The sequence below is a fragment of the Portunus trituberculatus genome, chromosome 38 (assembly GCF_017591435.1).
Source record: "Portunus trituberculatus isolate SZX2019 chromosome 38, ASM1759143v1, whole genome shotgun sequence".
Lineage (NCBI taxonomy): Eukaryota > Metazoa > Arthropoda > Malacostraca > Decapoda > Portunidae > Portunus > Portunus trituberculatus.
Genome location: NC_059292.1, coordinates 33,240,618 through 33,261,542, shown reverse-complemented (window position 1 = coordinate 33,261,542; position 20,925 = coordinate 33,240,618). Strand labels below are relative to the sequence as shown.

The following is a 20,925-nucleotide window of genomic DNA, read 5'->3' as shown; positions in this document are numbered from 1 at the left end:
GTTTCAGTGTCGATAACTTGTTTCTTTCATTTCAGACACAAGACAGTGGGGCGAGTGGTGCCCACGCGTGAGGGGGAGGTGGTGGTGGAGGGCACCTTCCGCGGCCACCAAGACGGAGACTTCAGACTAGTGCTGACCTCCGCAGCCCTCACTCCCGCTGACCACCGTCTGGGCTACCTCATGACCGGCTCCCTCGAAAGGGGTGATCGCAAGTTGGGCAGGTGGCAAACCACACACCTAGCCGTCACCAAGCGCTCTGGTTTCTCCTGAAGACGGGAAGGGACGAAGCCATAGCTGGAGCTTAGCCTCCCACAGCAGCAATGAAGTGCTGCTCCCGTGGCTGTGATGGCTGGCAACGCCTCGCCTGCACCGCATCCCAAGAGGGAGTGTTGGTATTTGCTCACTGCAAATCGACGACCTGGTGGCCCCGCGCTGCACTACACGCCGCCGTCCAGGTGGAAGTCCATGATGTGACTCTGAAGACGTCACAGTTGGGTGCTGCTCGCTAAGCGTCTCGGGTCACACCTTCAGGGAGTCTTCTCACCCATCACTGGCTTTCAGCTCAATTTTTCTTTTTCACCTCTCACGAATCTGTCCTAGAGGGAAGGCAGCCGTCATGGCCATTTCGCCTACTTAGTTTTTGCCTAAATATCAATACAGGATTATACTTAGTATACTGAGCTTGTGATATACCTGATACATTTAAGTTTGAACACGAACAGATCCACATAATTGAGTTGATTACATTGATGTGTGTGTCTCAATCATTACAGCCTGAGAATTGTCATTTCCTTGTTTGCTCTTGCTACCTCAAGTTCTTCACTGGCGCCCTTTGGAGTCTTCACCACACGAGGCACAACCCGCCCCCCCCCCGTTGTGATGGGGAGTCAGCACTAATAGTGAACAGTTACTTATAAGTAAGGTCTATGTGATGGAGAGGAGAGGCTGACGACACAAGCTGACGCTTCATGTTAAGCAAGCAAACACGTGGCACGCGATATACGTAAAGTGATTTTCAGCATGGAGTGGAGAACAATAAATTATTTTTATTATCCATGTCTTGTGTTATTACTGAAGCATAACCTTTTGCCTGAGTGTGTCGACACCTACACCACCACCTCCATGCCATGTCTGGCTGCCTGGCTGCCGGACCACCTTCCGCCCTGCACCGCCTTACCAACGATAATGATAATAGTAATAATGATGATAATAATAACGATAGGTGGTAACAACAACAACAACAACAACCATAACACATATCAATGCAACGATCTCGAGTGTTATCACACGTAAGACCTCGCAACAACAAAATAATCTTCGATCTTTCACCGTGCCCTGCCGCAGTGGCGCACCCCTTCCCCTCTTCCCCAATCTCCTTTTGTTTTTCTTTCTTGCATTCTTTCTCCCGTTGTCTTCACGCATATATATATATATATATATATATATATATATATATATATATATATATATATATATATATATATATATACCACTTCTCCGAACTCGATAACTGCATTCCTCGCCACCCCCTGGGATCGCAAGACTTGTCCGCCCCCCCCCTTCAATGCCCTGCACCAATCCCCACGTCCAGGCCCACGCTCGCGCTTATTCTGTCTCTTTCTACTACAAAAGTTAACCAATATCATTATTCCTGTACCCCCTTCACTGCCAAACTCAGCGATAATCTAACTTCTGTTTTCTCTCCTTTTTAACATAAACTCTTACATTTGCAGAGTTTCGAGTCTCATCAAGAACTAAAGTGCCTCTTATCATCTACTATTTTTTCTTTTTCGTTCATCTTTCATATAAGAGCGGATTATTTCTTTATGTTATGAGCCAATTCTCTCCGTATATACGAATAAACATCACAGTGTGGAGTCACCACACTTGTATATATGCACAGCATGATGGATGTAATGTTGCAGGGGTCTCTTGTTATTATTCATTACGCCTCTTTACCGTTCATATTTCATAACAGAATGAATAATTTCTTAACGTTCTGCCCATGTATAAAAGAAATAACATAGGAGTCATATAGTTGTTTATGCATGAGGTGGCAGTGATCTTTCATTACTATTCAGCATGTCCTTGTACGTTTATATTCTATACTGGAATGTGTTATTTTGTTACGTTATCAACCTATTCTCCTCTCCTCATGTATAGGAACAGATAACATAAGAGTCAGGTGAGGAATGAGGTGACAGTGGCTCTGACGCACAACACAGGTGAGGTGAGGCCGGGACACAGGTGAGGCCGGGACGGTGACTCCACAACCACTAGAGGGAAGGAAATTACTAGACTGAGTATTGATTCGCGGAGATTAGATGAGTGGCCTGGGTCTGGCCGGCACCAATACTGCAAGGTTTATGATGCAGGGGAACGGATTTTCTCTCTCTCTCTCTCTCTCTCTCTCTCTCTCTCTCTCTCTCTCTCTCTCTCTCTCTCTCTACATTCCTGAAAAGCAAACCCAATAAAATACATATATGGGAAAGGTTACAGCCTGCCCATCCCGTCCAAATGGTGCAAAACTTTACGAACTTACACAGATTTAGAAAACAGATAGCTTGCAAAACAATAACAACAACAACAACAACAACAACAACAACAACAACAACAACAACAGCAACAACATCCACAGGAAAAAAACATCAAAACCTGGGCTTGAAACATAAGAATATTTTAAACTTTAAAATTAAATTCGAAGATCCTATAAAAGAGAAAAAAAAATTAATAATAAACTGAAAACGTAATAGAGAGAAACACACACACACACACACACACACACACACACACACACACACACACAGCACCATGAGTGGCGAGTATCACAAATCTTCAAGAACGGAGATAACAAAGCACTACCTACGTATACACTTGAGCCGCAATTAGGCTACACAAGCAGGAAACATTTTCATGACGCCAATCGTGAGATTCTATTTGTCTGAATATTAACTTTTTATGTACAGAAAAGTTCCAAATATAGCAGGAGTCAACATATAAGTAATCACATATGCATATTCAATCATAATTCCAAAAACTATACTTAAATACAACTACTCTGATATGAACATAGATTATTCCCATGAACAATATCTTTCTATTTATTTCATTCTATTTATCTATTCTTGTTCAAGTATTTGTAAGTCCAGGTGGATGAAGCCTAAATAGTCATGGTAATCAAAGGTTGCGTCGCAGTAGCCTACTTTCTTTCTAATATTCGTAAGATCAGATTTAGTAGGCTATACCTATGCTCTCAGAAATGTTGCTTGAAACGTTTTCTCTGTAATGGTACTTGTACTATTACATGCATACAATATACAAGGCAACGGATGCAACTACCATGAACAGTACGAGAGCATGGTGAGTTGAGCCAAAGTTTATGAACTTCAGGATTTGAGAAAGTGTGCAGCATGTATTCACCTCTTTTTTTTTTTTTTTTTTTTTATTTAGACCATGTGGGCTTTTTACGGGAATTTATGGGCTAAAGGGGATACTTTTGGGCACCCCCTATCTCAAAGCCTACCCGCTTGGAAACCGTTACCCCGAGTGAGGAAGCCCAACCTACACTCGGACCGTGGACAGGATTCGAACCCATACGCTTGGAGACCCCTCGGATCCCAAAGCACGCATGGTTCCACTGTACCACGGCGGCCCGTAAGTTGAGTTTTCAGTTATGCCTTATGAGGTCCCACAAAGAAAATAGATAAATATATAAATAATAAAATAAATAAATAAATAAAATTATTTTTGTTCTTTTGCCACTCAAGTAATACAGTTATCATGGTGCTAGAAAATCTCCAGTTGTTTTGGTCCAGCTGAACAATTTTACATAGTCTATCAATCTTCCACTGTTGAAATCAGCACAGCAAAATGACATATTTTGTGTCTTTCAGTCAGCGTCTAGAATATATAAAACTCGGTCGACTTACGAAATGTTCGCCTCAGTGCGTCACGAGCAAGGAACGCGAAGGGGCGGGCTCGAGGTGACAGAAAGGTTAGTAACATCAGCGAATTGTTCATAGGCGGCGCGAAGACCAACACTTGCACTAAGTCACTGATCCCACAGGCAGTCTTGCGAAGTTACGAAATTTGCCCCAGCCACATAAGCGAAGATGCATGTTTGCATTATTACATGACATGGTGCAAGGTACTAAAACACAGGAAACGAAAATATCCTTTCATAGATTATTGATAAATGCAGCAACACATAAATTACGAAGAAAATAGACCAAGAATAAGGCCAGGAAAGGAACCCACTGTTCAGGAGTAGATTATGAACGGAAGCTAAAGTATGCTTAACTTTTTACTAATACGTTTTGTGGTAGATATAGATAGATACACTTATTCCTGAGATATACATAGAAGAGAGGTTGTACGTTTGTTTTCAATATCATTTGAAGAACGCACTGCTCGCGCGAAAGAAAACGAGAGGAAGTAGGAGTGAGGGTGAAAATAAGGACTCGAAGCTTCATCCACCAGTTACCGGTGTTTATCGTTTGACCTGCGTATCAAATCGACATTGCTCTCAGCAAACTATCCACTGATTATTAACAATAGACTTAAATTTAACATATCAACATACGTTACAGAAATGTGGCTCTATTATTATTTTCTCCAATGAACAATATACCAAATAGTACCGAGTCGAGCTTGTGGATCGAAACACTGGATTCCTATAGGATTATATTTTTTGTTAAATTATTTAAATTATAAATGAAGCGTGAGTTTAATTTCTTTCAGGCATGCAAACATCACTACAGTATCACAGGCACCAAAATGGCGAATCAACACTCACTAGATGCACTTGTTCTTGTAAATTTACGTATTCGAAGACCACTGATGGAATGAATATCTTGCCAGCTACTATTGTCTACTCTCCCATGGCCAAGCATGTGTTCGATATCCACCAACACACACATCGAAAGCACAGTCAGTAGGTACTTGCAGACACAGCAGGGTTGGATAGTGAACACAAGACTGCCGTAAGTAACTTGAGCCATAAAGTTGTAAAGAGTAGATTCGGTACAACAATAATTCGGCCAAAAGGACCCAGTCAAAATATCAATGTGTTAACGTTTCTCTCTCTCTCTCTCTCTCTATATATATATATATATATATATATATATATATATATATATATATATATATATATATATTTTTTTTTTTTTTTTTTTTTATCCATATTGTAACAGTTCTTTGGGTCTTTGCACGTATCCCAGATGACAAGTAGTGTCTCGGCCTTAGCTTTGGTCTCGGTCGGTATTAACCATACCATCCTCGATCCCATGGTACAATAACGAGAGACAGGTAGACGCACGAGTCTTGAACTCACAGCCCTATTGGTAAGTCTTCTGAAACGCTGTTTCTGTGACGTCATCCACTCGCCTAGCCAGCTCTGATCGCGATAGCAAAGACTATATAAATAAACAAGACTGGAAAGCGTCAATTTACCATGTAGCCTAGGCAAACTGGTAACTCTTCTTGTTTGCGGTTCACTCACGCGATGGCACTGTTGTTGCAGCTTAAGATCAAGATCAGTACCGTTGATCCGTCTGCATGTTTACATGTGTCAACACTCAAACAAGAGGGCCCACAGCAGTGACAGGTTACACGCTGCATGTTCTCAAGAAATCCGCAAAAATTAACACTAGAGTGGGGCATCCATGTGTTAATTTTGTCGCAGGACAAAGGGCACCCACCCACACTTGGTCTTCTATCGCTTTCCTAAAGATCATGACAGGTAAGTACTGGTGTTTAACATGTGGATCGTAGTATACTTGATTTGGTTGAGACCTGTACAAATCAGTATAAACCTGCGTTATATTTGTTTGCTTATGCTTGCCTGCTTCTGCTATATTTGTAACATAGCTTCCATTCTAAAATCTAGGCCTGTTGTTTTGGTAATTGTTTATGTTTATAATTTCCAATGAACTTATTAAACTTGCTTAGATATGTGTTTTTCCTTTCATGAGAATTCCAGATTTCTGGATAACACTTAAAAAAAAATCATTGCTCTCAAAATTGGCAAATAAATAAAAAATATGACTTACAAAAACATTGTGTTTGTATTTACCATTAATATGCAGAAGTAATCCATGTGTAGAGCACCAAACAGGTACAGTACGTACGCATATTACTTTCTTACTGTGCAGTACCCAACGCCAACAAAAAAACACCAATCACAACAGTTACAAAACACAGGAATATTACATATTTTCAGCATACTGTTTTATCTCTTTTCAGTACATAAATTATGCATATCAAACACTGTTCTGTATTTCCATATAAATGAAAGAAAATAAAGAATTCAACTGCAAAAAACATATTCTGTGAAACTTTAATTATTTTTTTCCTGATTTTAATTGGTTTTATTTTTGGCCTTAAAATCTGGATTTCTGGCCTTTTGAGAGTATTAAGAGCCGAATTAATGGAGTTTGTATGTATGTATATATATATATATATATATATATATATATATATATATATATATATATATATATATATATATATATATATATATATATATATATATATATATATATATATATATATATATATATATATATATATATATATATAATCTGTAATTTGGCTTATTTGAACCAATTTGAAAATATTTAACTAAGTAGGTGACATGTAATTTACCAAAGTACATTATAAATAAAGAAAGTACACACACACACACACACACACACACACACACACACACACACACACACACACACACACACACAGAACAGTGGACATCTGGAATAGCTTAAGTGAAATAAGTGAAAGGGTGGTTACTGCAGCCACCATACACATCTTTAAAGACAAGCTATATGCATAGCTATAGATATGGAGATAGGCTAATGTGTCATGCTGTACACCACAACTATAGGTAAATACACACACACACACACACACACACACACACACACACTATCAATAATGTACTCTAGTACAGTACATATTTACTTCATCCACCTGTGACCCCGTTCAAGCTCCCTTGTATCCAACTTGAGTTATAAGTATATCATAGAGATATATGTATATTGTACATGTGCGATAACTATTTATAATTAGTGAGGCACACACACACGTGTGTGTGTGTGTGTGTGTGTGTGTGTGTGTGTGTGTGTGTGTGTGTGTGTGTGTGTGTGTGTGTGTGTGTGTGTGTGTGTGTTCACTGTTTGATCTGCTGCAGTCTCTGACGAGACAGCCAGACGTTGCCCATTACGGTGCGATCTGAGAGCTCATTATGTGTAATTTTTTTCACCTCGGTCGCCTGCTGGTCACCCAGCCAGTCTTCCCCATTACGGAGCGAGCTCAGAGCTCATAGACCGATCTTCGGGGTAGGACTGAGACCACAACACACTCCACACACCGGGAAAGCGAGGCCACAACCCCTCGAGTTACATCCCGTACCTATTTACTGCTAGGTGAACAGGGGCCACACATTAAGAGGCTTGCCCATTTGCCTCGCCGTGTGTGTGTGTGTGTGTGTGTGTGTGTGTGTGTGTGTGTGTGTGTGTGTGTGTGTGTGTGTGTGTGTGTGTGTGTGTGTGTCGCCTCCCTAATTATAAATAGTTATCGCACATGTACAATATACATATATCTCTATGATATAACTCAAGTTGGATACAAGGGAGCTAGAACGGGGTCACAGGTAGATGAAGTAAATATGTACTGTACTAGAGTACATTATTGATAGTGTGTGTGTGTGTGTGTGTGTGTGTGTGTGTGTGTGTGTGTGTGTGTGTGTGTGTGTGTGGAGGAAGGAACTCAAAGCGATTATTCAAATCGTGGCGCTGTTTGTTTACCGAGGCGTTAGTTTGCGGTTCACTCAATGGATGGCGCTGTTATCCACTATTCTAGCGGTATCTGGCATCTTTACTGGCGACCCGAATTTCTTATGGTGAATGGCAATCTTTCCAGTCTTGTTTTATCTATAGTCTTTGGCGATAGTCTGCTACTCAATAAATCATGAATAATTAGTTTTTTTTTTTTTTTCTTTTCATGATCCATTAGTTATGCAGTTGAAAATTAAATATGATACACATAAGTGATTGAATGCTGATATTTCATAGCGATAGACAAGATATTGTACGGATAAATACATGTCAGATAGCCTAGTAGATGTGGCTCAAAAACATTGTTAGTGGATTTTCCAAGCCATATACATTATGCATAATTGCATAATGCACATTGATTTCCTCTGATTCTCTTCGCCTTCATGTACCTTCGTCGTCTTCCTCAGCACCTCACTGTTCTCTCTACATATAAAACTACAAGAAGCTAAAGGCTAATGCACGTATGAGTCTAAAGGCGATCCACACTATACAGGGACGGTCATGCTGTTTAGTAGCTGTCACATACTAAATGCATTTCAGTGGGGACCGTAAGCCATTGAAATGCATGTAATATGAATGGACCGTGAGTGCATACCGCTATTTAAACGTGGCAATCCATTCCTTTAGCTTGCATCGGCCCTAAACTATTCACACTTCATATAGGTACTTTATTCTTGAGTGTAAACCCATGGTACAATAACGAGAGACATCAAAAGTTATTGTACCATGGTACAGTCAGTAGCCTGTAAGGCTGGCATAGCCTGTAAATTATGGACTAGGTCTAGGCTACTAGTAGAACTAATTTCGTTCATTAAGCATAAGCAGATTATACAATTTCTAATTTGGAGTGTTGAAACTGATCAGATTTAGCCAGTAAATCTAAGTTTCCTTACCTGTATTTTCTGCAGAAAGGCCACTTCCATTATCGTGTCCACGAAATGGCAGATTTTGATCAGGGACTGCCTCAGTTTTAGATCCCTCCAACTCCTTGGAACTGGGGAACCTAATAACTCATATTTCAAATTGCGCTTAATTTGGGCGGAACTAAAATGTTGCTCACAAAACACGGCATTATTTACGTTTACTGTGTCAGCACGATAGCATTTTTGGAGCCACCGTCTTGCGATGGTCTTGTTCTTGCGGAATTTATAATATTTAAAATTACTAGACTTGGCAGGCGTGCACCCATACACTGCACAAGGTCTAGCTTTGTCCATACTAACAATAAGAAATTAATATTAAGGCACATGAAACATACAATCCAAGATCAAATTCTGCCACACGTGTACACTCACTCGCAGATATGGAGTTGTTTACATGACCGGATGACGTCACTGAGTCAGCTGGTGGTTCCAATAATGTTCTCGTGCGTCTACCTATCAAAAAGTTATTGTACCATGCTCGATCCCATCTGCTCCACACACTAGTACCACTATGAAACCTTGCGACAACCAACAACCAAAAATGTATCTGAACCAGTGTGCGGTGCGCTTCAAGAATATCTCTCACTTCCAATTACTAATACGTACAATAGCAGATATCGCTACGATTGTTTGTTTGTAGATCTAATAAGAATTTTGTGACTTCCCTGCAAAATCTGTTAACTTCATGGAAAAAAAAAAATCAAGCATAGTATTATCATCATAGGAGTGGACTGGACAAGGAGTTTGGTTTAGATCAGCGATGAATAATTTGTGTGTTATGGGACGGAACCCTAAGGATTTAGAAGTGACCATTTACCACAACAGCATATATATATATATATATATATATATATATATATATATATATATATATATATATATATATATATATATATATATATATATATATATATTCCAGCACCAACAAAATGAACATCTTGGGTCCTTACACTTCTACCAGTAGCTACAGTATTTGTATCCAAACTATGGTAAACAGTTGAACCAGTGAAACTTGGCTTTTTAATGCTAACCTTTGAAGGTTATATGAAGTCATTTTATTGTTTTTCTTTTATTTTTGGATTTGAAAACCTGTGTACAAAACTTCCGGCACCTCTACATATATTTTTGTCATCCTAATTTGAAGAAATACATTACCTTTCACAAAATTGCTATAAACATCCAGTAAACTTCAACAGAATATACATGAAGAGCCTTTGAAACAATCGATGTGAGACATGTTGCAGGTTTTACAGAAACCTTCATGTAATCTAATGAACGTAAGCTTTGTGAACTAAGCTGAAAACAAGTATTACATCCCAAACACCATCAGCAAGGTGCTTAATACCCGGCTCATTAGTTGTACATAATGAAAGTGAAGGGCGACATTCATCTCAACTGGAATAGTGTTGTGTAAAGCATTCAAAAAGTATTCACCATCAAACATTAAATTTTTGGCAAGGGTGCCAAAAAATAAAGTACTCCAAGTTTGCTGAAAACTTTCAGCATAAAATGAAGTTTTAATTAATTATATGCAGTCATTTGTTGTACAACAAACCACCTGTGTACGGTAAGCAGATTTCTTGGCCGAGATGGTTTTAATCCTTTTCCAAGTCCATAAAAATTTAAACGTGGTAAGTGTTTTTGAACAATGTTACAATAGTGAAGAAAGTTTTTTTTTTTAATCATGTAAAACAAAGCATATATATATATACATATAGATTGTCAAACTCATACATATTGTGAAGTATTCATACAACAAACCTTACTTCACTCTATAATTCCTTAAGTTATTTATCACCTTTAAAACAGTGATTTTATGTAGACTTTCAAATATTTGTCAAACATTCAGATTAACCACAAATGAAGAATCCATATCCATTGTTGATTTTCAGGCATTAAAGTAACTTTATAACTGAAGAATTTTTAAACCACATCTTCAACATGATCGTAAAATTACTAAAGACAGATTTGCAACTACTGATTCCAGTAGTACGTAGCTAATAACAGGCATTAGAAAGCTTTAATCTGAGAAAGGTAGAGAGCTATTTGGTGGCAGTCAATCAATTCAAAGCACTGGTGCCTGAACTTATAAATTTGATTAATAAAATGGGCAATGGTTATGGTAAACTAATACCTATTCATTGATTTTTTAATTATATATAAAAATATTTCAAGGAAGAGGATGATAGTATCCATCATCTGCATAGCCACAATACCTGTATAGAAGCCTTTCAAAACCACAACCATTATACACATAATTCCTCACACATGCCTACATTTTCACTGCAACAAGTTTAAAATAAAGAAAATAAATACATTTCTTAAAATCATCATAATTCCAAACTCAAGGAAGAGGGTAGCTAAAAGTGATGGAAATTTAGTTCCAAATTTGTATTGGTTATTGCCGCTGTGTGGGTGAAATTTTCCTTAACTACAGATTTGTACAAAGGATATACAAAATAACCTCTGAGGTGAAGACACTGGATAAGGGACCAGTTAAAAAATGCATATGACTGATGGTCATTGTCCTGAGAAGGCATTAGCACTGCACTTCCCATTTGGCAAGTTTGTTAACCTGTGTGAGTTTATCACCAGAAATGTTGATTTCTCTATGCTGTTCAAAGACAAGTGCACATGGACTTGATCTTCGCAGCAACATCAACTTTGCATGATAACCTCTTATGCTGCATTTCTCTATGCTGGAGAAGCATAACCTGCAACAGTGAAGATATACATAGTGCAAACAAATTCAGGGATAACTCAACGTATTAGAGTAGAATGCTGCTGAAGGGCCACAATGTCTGCCACATTAAGTATAATGATACACAGAGGATATCATCATCCCGATGTGACTGCCATGAATTTATTTCTTTTGTGAACAAAAACATTCTTGATCTTGATTAAATAAATTAAAAACAATAAAACTGATACAATTTAAGATTCACTGCAAATAATCTAAGTACAATTAGTTAGCTTGCTAAAATTCATCACAGATGAACAAAAATGGATTTAATAGCAGAACATTACATAAAGCATAAAAAAGAAAAACAATTTTGTTATTTTGAAGTTCTGTGGATAGCATGAATTGAAAGATTTATGCTGTAAGAGAAAACACTGTTAAAGAGAAAACTGGAGGGAAATTTCTCCTGGGAAAACTAATCAAATTTCCCTGGATACCTGGGTGTTTGTGTGGGTCAGGTGTGGCAGTCCTGCTTCTATGTGCTGCTAGTCCTCGCTCTTGACAACTGTGGCCGCTTCCCTCTCTGCCTTCTTTTTCTTCTTCTTAGCATTCTTATTATTGGTAGATGCTGTTATTATTTGCTAGAAAGAGAAAACGAATCTTTAAAAACAAATCTCCTTAAAATCTCCTGAAGTCCTGCCCATCATAAAAACAGAAAAAGCATTTTATGACCATGCCATCTTATACACATTCCTTACAACCTTAAAAATTTTATTTGGCCATTTTTTCAATAATAATTCCATACATTTCTTACACCACAAGAAGTCTGACTTTCATTCCCCTCTTAGAGATCATTCGGCATCACACTTCTTAGGCCATTCCAATCTATATAATTATCCAATATAAGAGATCCCAACTCATTTTAAGGTACAGTAAAACCTCAGCTCACGGCCATAATTCGTTCCTAAATCCTATTCGTCACCCGATTTGTTCGTCCCCTGAATCAAATTTTCCCATAACAATGTATTGAAATACCATTAATCCGTTCCAGAACAAAAGAAAATCATACTTTTGTCCATAAAACTCCATAAAACCCATTCAAAATAGACCTCTAATGTATGCATGACATGAACGAAATAATTATAAAAAGACTTACCTAAATGCTATCAAAATGATCAGAAAATTAATAAAAAAGAAAAGGTTATTTACTTGAGAGACTGGACGTTGATGGCATGATGGAATGGAGGAGAGGAGGATGGGGAGGAAGACAGACAAGATCCGAGAAGACAGTCATGAGAGAGGACTTTGGATGTGCGCAGCGTGCCAGAACTACACAACAGCTGTGTAGCGTCACAAGTCAGTGCCGCTATAAAGCGCCCCGTTATAGCAACGAGGATAACGCCGAGGAAGCTACAGTAGAGTGCGCCAGTAACATCACCATGCCCAGGAAAAACAGGAGAAAATCGTGGTGGCACGTAGATTGTTATGTAATATTTTTCGTATGTTCCTATTTCTATTTTCTTTTGTGCTTATGTTTTGTTTTGTTGTTGTGTGATAGCCAGGTTGGCTATCAAACAAATGGCTCGCCTGCCGGCAAGCCGTTTAACTACTTTCGTCCCCCGAAATATCGTTCGTCCCCTGGGTCGATATCCTGACAAATTTTTTGGTCGTCTACCGAATTGTTCATCCTTAGAGACGTTCGTCAAGCGAGGTTTTACTGTATGTTCACCATCTGGATTATGCATTGTGCATAACAAATTCTTATTCCTCTTTCTTTACTCTCTATTTAGTAATCTAATATCCTCCTGAAAATTCTAAGCTTATTAGAGCCCCTTCAACATAATATCTCCGATGTTTTGTAATCTATTGCCATCTAGTATTACTTACTTGCTTACTGATGTTCAAAACTTGTTACCATATGGCTTTCTCCTCCATGCCTTGCTACACAAGACTTTCTACTTCCTTTCATCCTATTCTATGCATCTCACTGTTGAGTTAACAAGTGAGTTCTGCAACTACGATAATTTTTCATTTTCAAGTCAACTGCTTCATTATCATTAACCCATAGTGTTTAGTACCCATACATACACCTCTTTCGATACCTATGTCAACATGCACATAATATCAAAGCAATAATATCAAATTGAAAGCCCTGAGACCACAATGAGGAAGGTTGTAATGCATAAGTGCTCCAAGTATGCCGCACTCTTGGCCATCACTGCCCCTTTGTCTATCTATCCAGTGCTGTTGTTATAGGCTCAAGCAAGGATTTTCACAGGACTATTGCCCAGAAAAAAGTGGCTGCATAACTAAACAAATAGCCAAACAAGTCGGAGTATGCCACCATAGTGTACTGCACAGGGTTGCCAGGTTTAATTAACCGTGATGACAGTGCCATCACTCCAACTCAGCCTAAGATTGAAAAGAGCCCAGACAGTCATAGAAAGTCAGACTGAGGCCTGATGTTTTATGACCATCTGGACCCTTTTTCTAGTTTCTAGAGTTGAAAAATGTTTGTATCACTTTCTTTAAGATGCTCCTTTCATGAACACTCATATTATAAACAGGAAAAAAATATACAAATACATGGAAACAAAGCTTCTCCCTAAACACAGACACAGATTCAGACAGACACGGACACAGACAAACACAGACAGAGAGAGTCATTCTACAATCTATAACAATATAAGAGGCACATTACCTTCAGCTCTGGATCATCTATCTTGAACTTGGTGTCATACAGAGAATTTTCAAATGGCAGACCTGTAATCTTATGCTGGCCGGTTGGCATCAACAGTACTGTAAACTTGAACTGGGCAACATATTCTCCAGCCTGAAATGCACATCATGGACTTATAACAATGCAAGTCAATTTTCCAGAGATTTAATATATTACCACTACAAGTTTTGTGAGCACATGACAGAAATATCAAATAATACACACCTTCTCCCAAAGGACTGGGTATGGGTCTACAAGCTTATGAGACACACACTCTGTCACTCCCAAACGAGCCTTCTTCTCATCATCAAAGGATCTGATGTTGAAGGGCATCGTGCCATGATTCTTTTGAACCTGTAAAAACATGTTTCTTATAGACACCACAAAAATGCAGTACAACTTCACATGAGACCTGCAAAGCTTTACTGATGACAATACTTCTGTCTTCTTCATTTTGCATCTTTTTCCCATCACAGTGGGGTTGGATGAGCAATGACTTCACTCTCATCTCTCTTGTACAAGCTCCTCATTCACTCCCAGTAGGTCCTCCATGTCTTGCTGAATGCATCTCTTCCCACTGGTCTCCTTCCACCAACATCCATATTTTCTACTATTTATGCTTTACTGTCTTCTAACCTCCTTACATGCCCAAACCAGTGTAGACTTCTCTTTCATTTCAAATTGCTTGACACCACACATCTCTGCCAACCGATCTTGCTATCTCACATCAGCTACACATCACAACACTCTAGGATTTCATGTTCTCAGAACCCTCAACAGTTTCTCATTCACGGACCATGTTTCAGAACCATTACGACAACACTGAATTCTAAAATAAGGAAGAAAGCAAAACACTCCAACTCTCAGATTTTTCTTCTACTGAAGATATTAAAAATAATTACTATGATTTTAACTTAATCAAAGACAACTCTAAAATGTATTATTTCATTTGAAGTACCTCAAGATTACAGCACACATAATGGAATGCTTTCAAGTTGACTAAAAAGTACACAATCATAAAGTAATGTTGATAATCATTGGAGTATCACTAAATGAATCAAGTTAAATATTATCTATAAATACAATACTATTTTTTACCTAAAATATAAAACAAACATCAGATACAAAATATGTAAACTGCACTTTTAAGTTGAAAATACACAATATAAAAAACAGATTATGAGGTGGGACATATGTGGTGCTATACAGGACTAGGAAATCCCTCACTAGAGCTACATCTTAATTCAAAACCCTCTTTAATAAATGTAATCACATCCACCATGCCACACCATCTTCCCATAAACTCTCGTGTCAGAACCTTCATCTCTGAATACGTTCCATCTGAAAGATGACTCATTCCAAACAAGGAAAAATGTATGAATAATGATAAACAATTTTCACTCCACACAAAAATAATACCAACGCCAAAGAGAAAAAATTGACACCTACCTTGCTGAAGAATTCTCTTGATGCCTTCAGCTTCAAACTGTAGCTCTCTTCCGTTTTCCTAAACACTGTTACACGAGCCTCTGCTTCTTTACCCTTAAAAGAAAAATATGTGGCTTAGTTTAATGTTCAAGTATAACTAATTGATGGAGAAGTAATAAAATTACAATTGCACATACTAAACTGATACACATCAAATAATTAAGATAAACAACTTTGTAATAATACTGTTCATTTTTTAATACCTCAATTCAAGACGAGTGGTATGAAACAGTTATCACCACCTTTTTAGGATAATTTGTCCAGGCAAATCTGTCATTTCAAACCTTCTAACACTAAAAGCTAAATACCAAATGTTGCCTTCCTTTTACAGCAAGAAAATAGGACATTATAATAAATCTATTCTGTACTGATCATTTAGGAATGGCACCCTTTCATTCTAAGAAAACACATATTCCTTTCATTGTAAATAAGTTCATTCTCATTGCAGTCAAGGATATGAAGGTGTACAGTAGTGTGGAAGGGAAACTTTTTTAATATAGATGGTAACCAAAGGAAGTGAGCAGTGACCTGCCTCCACCTGATCTGTGATACTTGGCCATGACCAGTCACTGTATGAACTTGTTCTGATGTTGTCAAGGGTCATGGTTTATATACCAGGATAATTGCTACTATCCTTAAAACTAAAAAAAAAATTTTTTTATTCCTACAGAAATTTTGTATTTGGATCAGACAAAATGATGAGCAATGTGCCTGGTGTGGCTGAGTGAAGGGGAAAAAAATCCTTATTGGACCACATCTCAGTACAAATAGATTCACTATTGCTTATAAAAATACCTGAATACTATTACTATACACTTCTGATGAACACTGTATTTCCTGTACAAGTATAATGCAATGATTTGAAGTGTGTCTGCTTCATCAACTTTCCAAAATGTGATAAACTAGTTAAATGCAGTATTATAAGAGATCATATTGTGTTTAATCCATCATAATTTAACCTTTTAGAACAAATGTACAGCAAATACATCAGATGGCCCTTGCATGTTTACTTCATTAACATTCAGATATCCACACATTGGATAAACTTCAGTTATCATCATATGCATCAGCTGTACCTTGATCTGTGATTTTGGAAAGATATAAAAACATGTGTAGCTCTAACCTGTCCTTCTCCGGTTGAAACAATCACGTCAACACCATACACTTCATGAGTCTCAAATTCATGCTTTTCGACCTCCTTTCGCTGAGCTTCAGTGGGATTCTGAATGATAGTCTTCTCTCCATCAATCCTGCCTTGCTGCAGCTGGAAAGACAGCATCCCTTCCACCGGTTTACACTTGTAGACTTCAGCAATCTTTGTGACAGTATCAGTAACAGCAAAATTTTGGTTACCGGGTTTAACTAAACGTAAGGCTGCTTCAGCTGCATTGTGAGCTGCCATCATCACATCAGCTTTTCGTTCTTTGACCTGCAATAGTGATAAAGTTTAATTACTTGAAATTAATATGAAATGTGTCTCAATGGGTTATTATTTACCTACATAATTATTTCACTTTATTATTTTCTTGAGAGAGAGAGAGAGAGAGAGAGAGAGAGAGAGAGAGAGAGAGAGAGAGAGAGAGAGAGAGAGAGAGAGAGAGAGAGAGAGAGAGAGAGAGAGAGAGAGAGAGAGAGTTGAAGTGGAATGTTCCAAGTTGTGGAAGGGATACCCAAACTATAATACCAAATACATTTCCATTGTGCTCTATTCTTACCTTATTTGTCTTTGATGCCCCAACCACCACAGTGTGTCCAACTACAGCAATGAAGCCATCAATGTGTGCCCCCATATCAATCTTGACTAGATCACCTTCCTGAAGAATTGTGTCACCCTCAGATGCAAGGGGAGAATAATGGTTGATGCAGTTGTTTACTGATGCACAGACTGGGAAGGCAATTCCCTTTTTTAAATCTTTCTCTTTTTTAAAAACCTTATTGGTTTCTTCCTCCAGGAGGCGATCACCCTCAGCACAGATATCACGGACTGAGGCCAGAGGCACACATTTCGCTACCAAGAGCTTCAGAACACCTGCAAACAATGAACAATATTACAACTTATTGGAAAATATTATATCTCAAGCATAACCAAAGCACCACAGAGGGCATGTATACTTTCTACGGATTCATAATGCCCTTTCTCGTAAATGACTAGTCAGAAAATATGAACGGAAATAACACTGACAATCATATCAACTGATTATGAAGAGCATCGTACCTATAAGATAAATACTTCTCACACACACACACACACAAAAAAAAAAAAAAAAAAAAAAAATGAGTCTTTACACAAAAAGAGTATAAATTTGCTATTGCAACTTGCCAAATTTACAACAATAAGTTTGATACATACAAAAGAGTTGTTCATGGTGTGATTTGTTCACTATTCAAAAATATAAAAAAAAGAATGGTTTATTTTTTGAGTAACAAAAATATCACTAAAACAGGAGGGGGAAAAAAATCCATCAATTATCTGTCCTTTGTATTGACATTGGACTATCCATGACCTAGGTATGGAAGGTGTAATACACAAAAATCACAGCAAACACTGACACTTGTGAGGAATATGGTATTGATATGGAGGCAGGTACGTACATGGCCAGTGCAGGCCAAGAGGGAGTGGTCATCATTGGGAATTGTTCATTATTTGATTGAGGTTGATTGGGTTGAGTATTGTACAATTTTCATGGTGAATAGAATTCTTACTATAGTAAGAATTCTATTCACCATGAAAATTGTACAATACTCAACCCATATGGTGTCATGGACACAACTCTTTAATTCATAAAATTCATCCAATTATTCATAATGTAAAGTGCCACTGAACTGCAGAAACTGGTATCTTACATCCATAAAAACTTGACTACTTTTATTTCCCTATCCTACAACCTGGCTCTGCACTCTACACCCAAAAGCTTGTTAGGGAAAGGGAAGGATACTACACTCATATACAAATGCATTATTTTATTTTACTTACATATATTTCAACCACTTATTATTAATGTATGTTGCTCTTGAACATATCTTCAAAACAATCTTGTCTTATGCCTTCACTACAGGATGTTTTTGGTAGATGACTTAAAATACTTTCCATAAATTAGGGAAATTCCCTAGATATATTAGACTGTTTGTTTTCATGTGTGTCATCTTTATTTATGAATACACAAGCTTTCACTCCGTCCCAGATTGCAAAGTTACTAAGAAGGAGGTCAATAACGAGAAAACTGTTGAAAAATATGTTAAAGCTTCTTAATTCAAAGATTTACCCCACCATCCCCAAAACTTCTTCATAGAACCCACTTGAACTGTACTTTTATCAGAACCTGCAATGATTGGTGCTGCATGAAAATTACCTCTAAATGACAAATAACTTTTTTTTTTTTTCTGTCCACACTAAAATAGCCACAATGTGTGGCCCCGCTTTGAACTGACAGCCGGCAAGCCCAGCACTTTTTAACAAATTACATGGCACTGTTTGATGCTATGAAAGATATTAACGACAGACACACACACACATCTGAAAGTACCATTAGAATTTCTCCCTAACGCAACAATGACCGTGGGTAAAAGACTGGGAATGCTGGGTCCCAAGCAAACCATACTCCCACCACCTACCAAATATTTTTTTTTCCCACAAAACTCCTGTAATTACCCCAGAAACAACATCCCTCCCAAAGGACTCCGGATGATACGTGAAGCACACCAAGATATAGCAAGCTAACACCGGCGATTTATTCCCCAGCACCAAGAGTTTCCATGCGCTGCATCAAACATGGAGGCCCACAACTTGAACTTCCTTATGACAACACAGCCTGCAGCCTCTCTCGCACACTTACGGTTCACTATCTCCCCAGCCATTTTGTACTTGGTGACGACGAGGTCCTCCGCAATGGTGTGTTCCTCCTCATGGTCGCTCATGATGAACAGCTGCGCAGATTTAGCGCTTCACGTGGACAGCAAGAACCCAACTGGCGGGAAACAGGGTGAAGGGCCGCCCCGGCAGGCACCTTTCAGACAAGTGACGCGCGAAGCCCCGCAACATTCACCCATTGCCCTCATTGGGATGTAATATTTGGAGAAACTAAGATATTTGTATTTATAATTCATATCAAACATTTATAGATCAAATTCACTAACACCTATCCTATTTTATTATACCATCAAAGCACTTGCCTTGTCATGTCACTGGGTGTATTTACCTGTAAGGTTCGTCTACCATTGTATTACATTAAATGTATGGAACATCATGTGTTCGTAATCACAACAATGGTAGCTAGAATATAACGAATAAAGAGTAGACAGAAGCTACAAAAATTGTTTTACACATTGCCTCCACCAACACAATTCCAAAATCTCATACACATGGTGATAGGGAATGTCTCCCGTACTTACTTTTGTTCTTACCGCAAAACTCGTCACAGGATACTTCTACCTTGGTAACATACTGAAGATTCTTACTAAAGGATACGGTCTCGAACCGAAAATTTGTTTTGAAATAATTATATAATTTCAACTTCCAATTTAATTCTTGCTGTGGAATGAAAATGTACTGCAATCCGATGTCATCAAAATTAAAAGCACACCTAATAAGATGTACATCTCAAAAATTAGTCAAATACTATCTAGAATAGTGAAATAAGCTAACGAGGAGCTGACAAATATGTGCAGAGAGAGAGAGAGCATTAATTGGCTGTAACAATTTTTTTTCTTATGGATGAGGCATGAGGCATGAGGGTAGGGATGATGGATTATTGTTGATTTTTGTTTATATATACTTACAATATATATATATATATATATATATATATATATATATATATATATATATATATATATATATATATATATATATATATATTCTAATTAAATTATCTATTTGAAAACTATATATGAAAGGGAGAGACCAACACGTTATTTACTATGTACTGTTCATATGAACAATTGGGATGCGTTTTTTTTTTTCCTTACTTTACGTCACATTCACCTATTCTACCTGAATAAGAGTACGGTACTGTAGTAACAAATCCAGTTTGCTTCCATGTTTGAATAATGTTTCAAGAACTACAACACATGTCACTTAGTGGCAGCTTACCAACAGATTTCAGCTTTATGCAACTTCTACTGTACACACAAGACTATTTCAGCGACTAGTTACACAGGTGAGGCAAATGATCTCTCTGCCGATATCGTCTCACTTATCCCTAAAGCAGTAGCTTCCCATCCCACATGAAAATACTTAGTAAACCTACCTGAAAAGTGACATGGCATGCCAGGGCTATAAAAAGA

The 20,925-nt window shown here is 37.9% G+C and overlaps 2 protein-coding genes across 4 annotated transcripts in view; one reads left to right on the top strand and one right to left on the bottom strand.

The window, feature by feature from the left end:
- Positions 1-1,054, top strand: part of LOC123514853 — a 44,564-nt gene extending 43,510 nt beyond the window's left edge. For both annotated transcript variants that reach the window (XM_045273101.1, XM_045273102.1), the window contains exon 3: positions 36-1,054. In XM_045273101.1, coding sequence (XP_045129036.1) covers positions 36-270 — 235 coding nt within the window. In that variant the 3' untranslated portion in view covers positions 271-1,054. The remainder of the gene's footprint in view (positions 1-35) is intronic.
- Positions 1,055-9,808: 8,754 nt separating this feature from the next.
- LOC123514800 (proliferation-associated protein 2G4-like) lies at positions 9,809-19,661 on the bottom strand. Of its 2 annotated transcripts, XM_045272986.1 has the most exons (8): positions 19,476-19,661; positions 17,358-17,671; positions 16,766-17,071; positions 15,604-15,696; positions 14,380-14,508; positions 14,137-14,268; positions 11,933-12,076; positions 9,809-11,469 (listed from the first exon to the last, which is right to left on the bottom strand). In XM_045272986.1, exons 1-7 carry the CDS (start codon positions 19,555-19,557, stop codon positions 11,981-11,983), a joined length of 1,152 nt encoding a protein of 383 aa, XP_045128921.1. In that variant the 5' UTR covers positions 19,558-19,661; the 3' UTR covers positions 9,809-11,469; positions 11,933-11,980. The 2 variants fall into 2 exon arrangements, with proteins under 2 accessions (XP_045128921.1, XP_045128920.1); XM_045272985.1 differs by having other exon boundaries at positions 9,809-12,076.
- Positions 19,662-20,925: the final 1,264 nt, after the last annotated feature.

Excerpts from the sequence above, each read along its gene's own strand:
- LOC123514800 (XM_045272985.1), bottom strand. The coding sequence starts at position 19,557 with ATGAGCGACCATGAGGAGGAACACACCATTGCGGAGGACCTCGTCGTC. Across the intron at positions 17,072-17,357 it reads GGGCATCAAAGACAAATAAG|GTCAAAGAACGAAAAGCTGA; the intron begins GTAAGAATAGAG and ends TCACTATTGCAG. Across the intron at positions 14,509-15,603 it reads CAAGAGAATTCTTCAGCAAG|GTTCAAAAGAATCATGGCAC; the intron begins GTAGGTGTCAAT and ends ATGTTTTTACAG.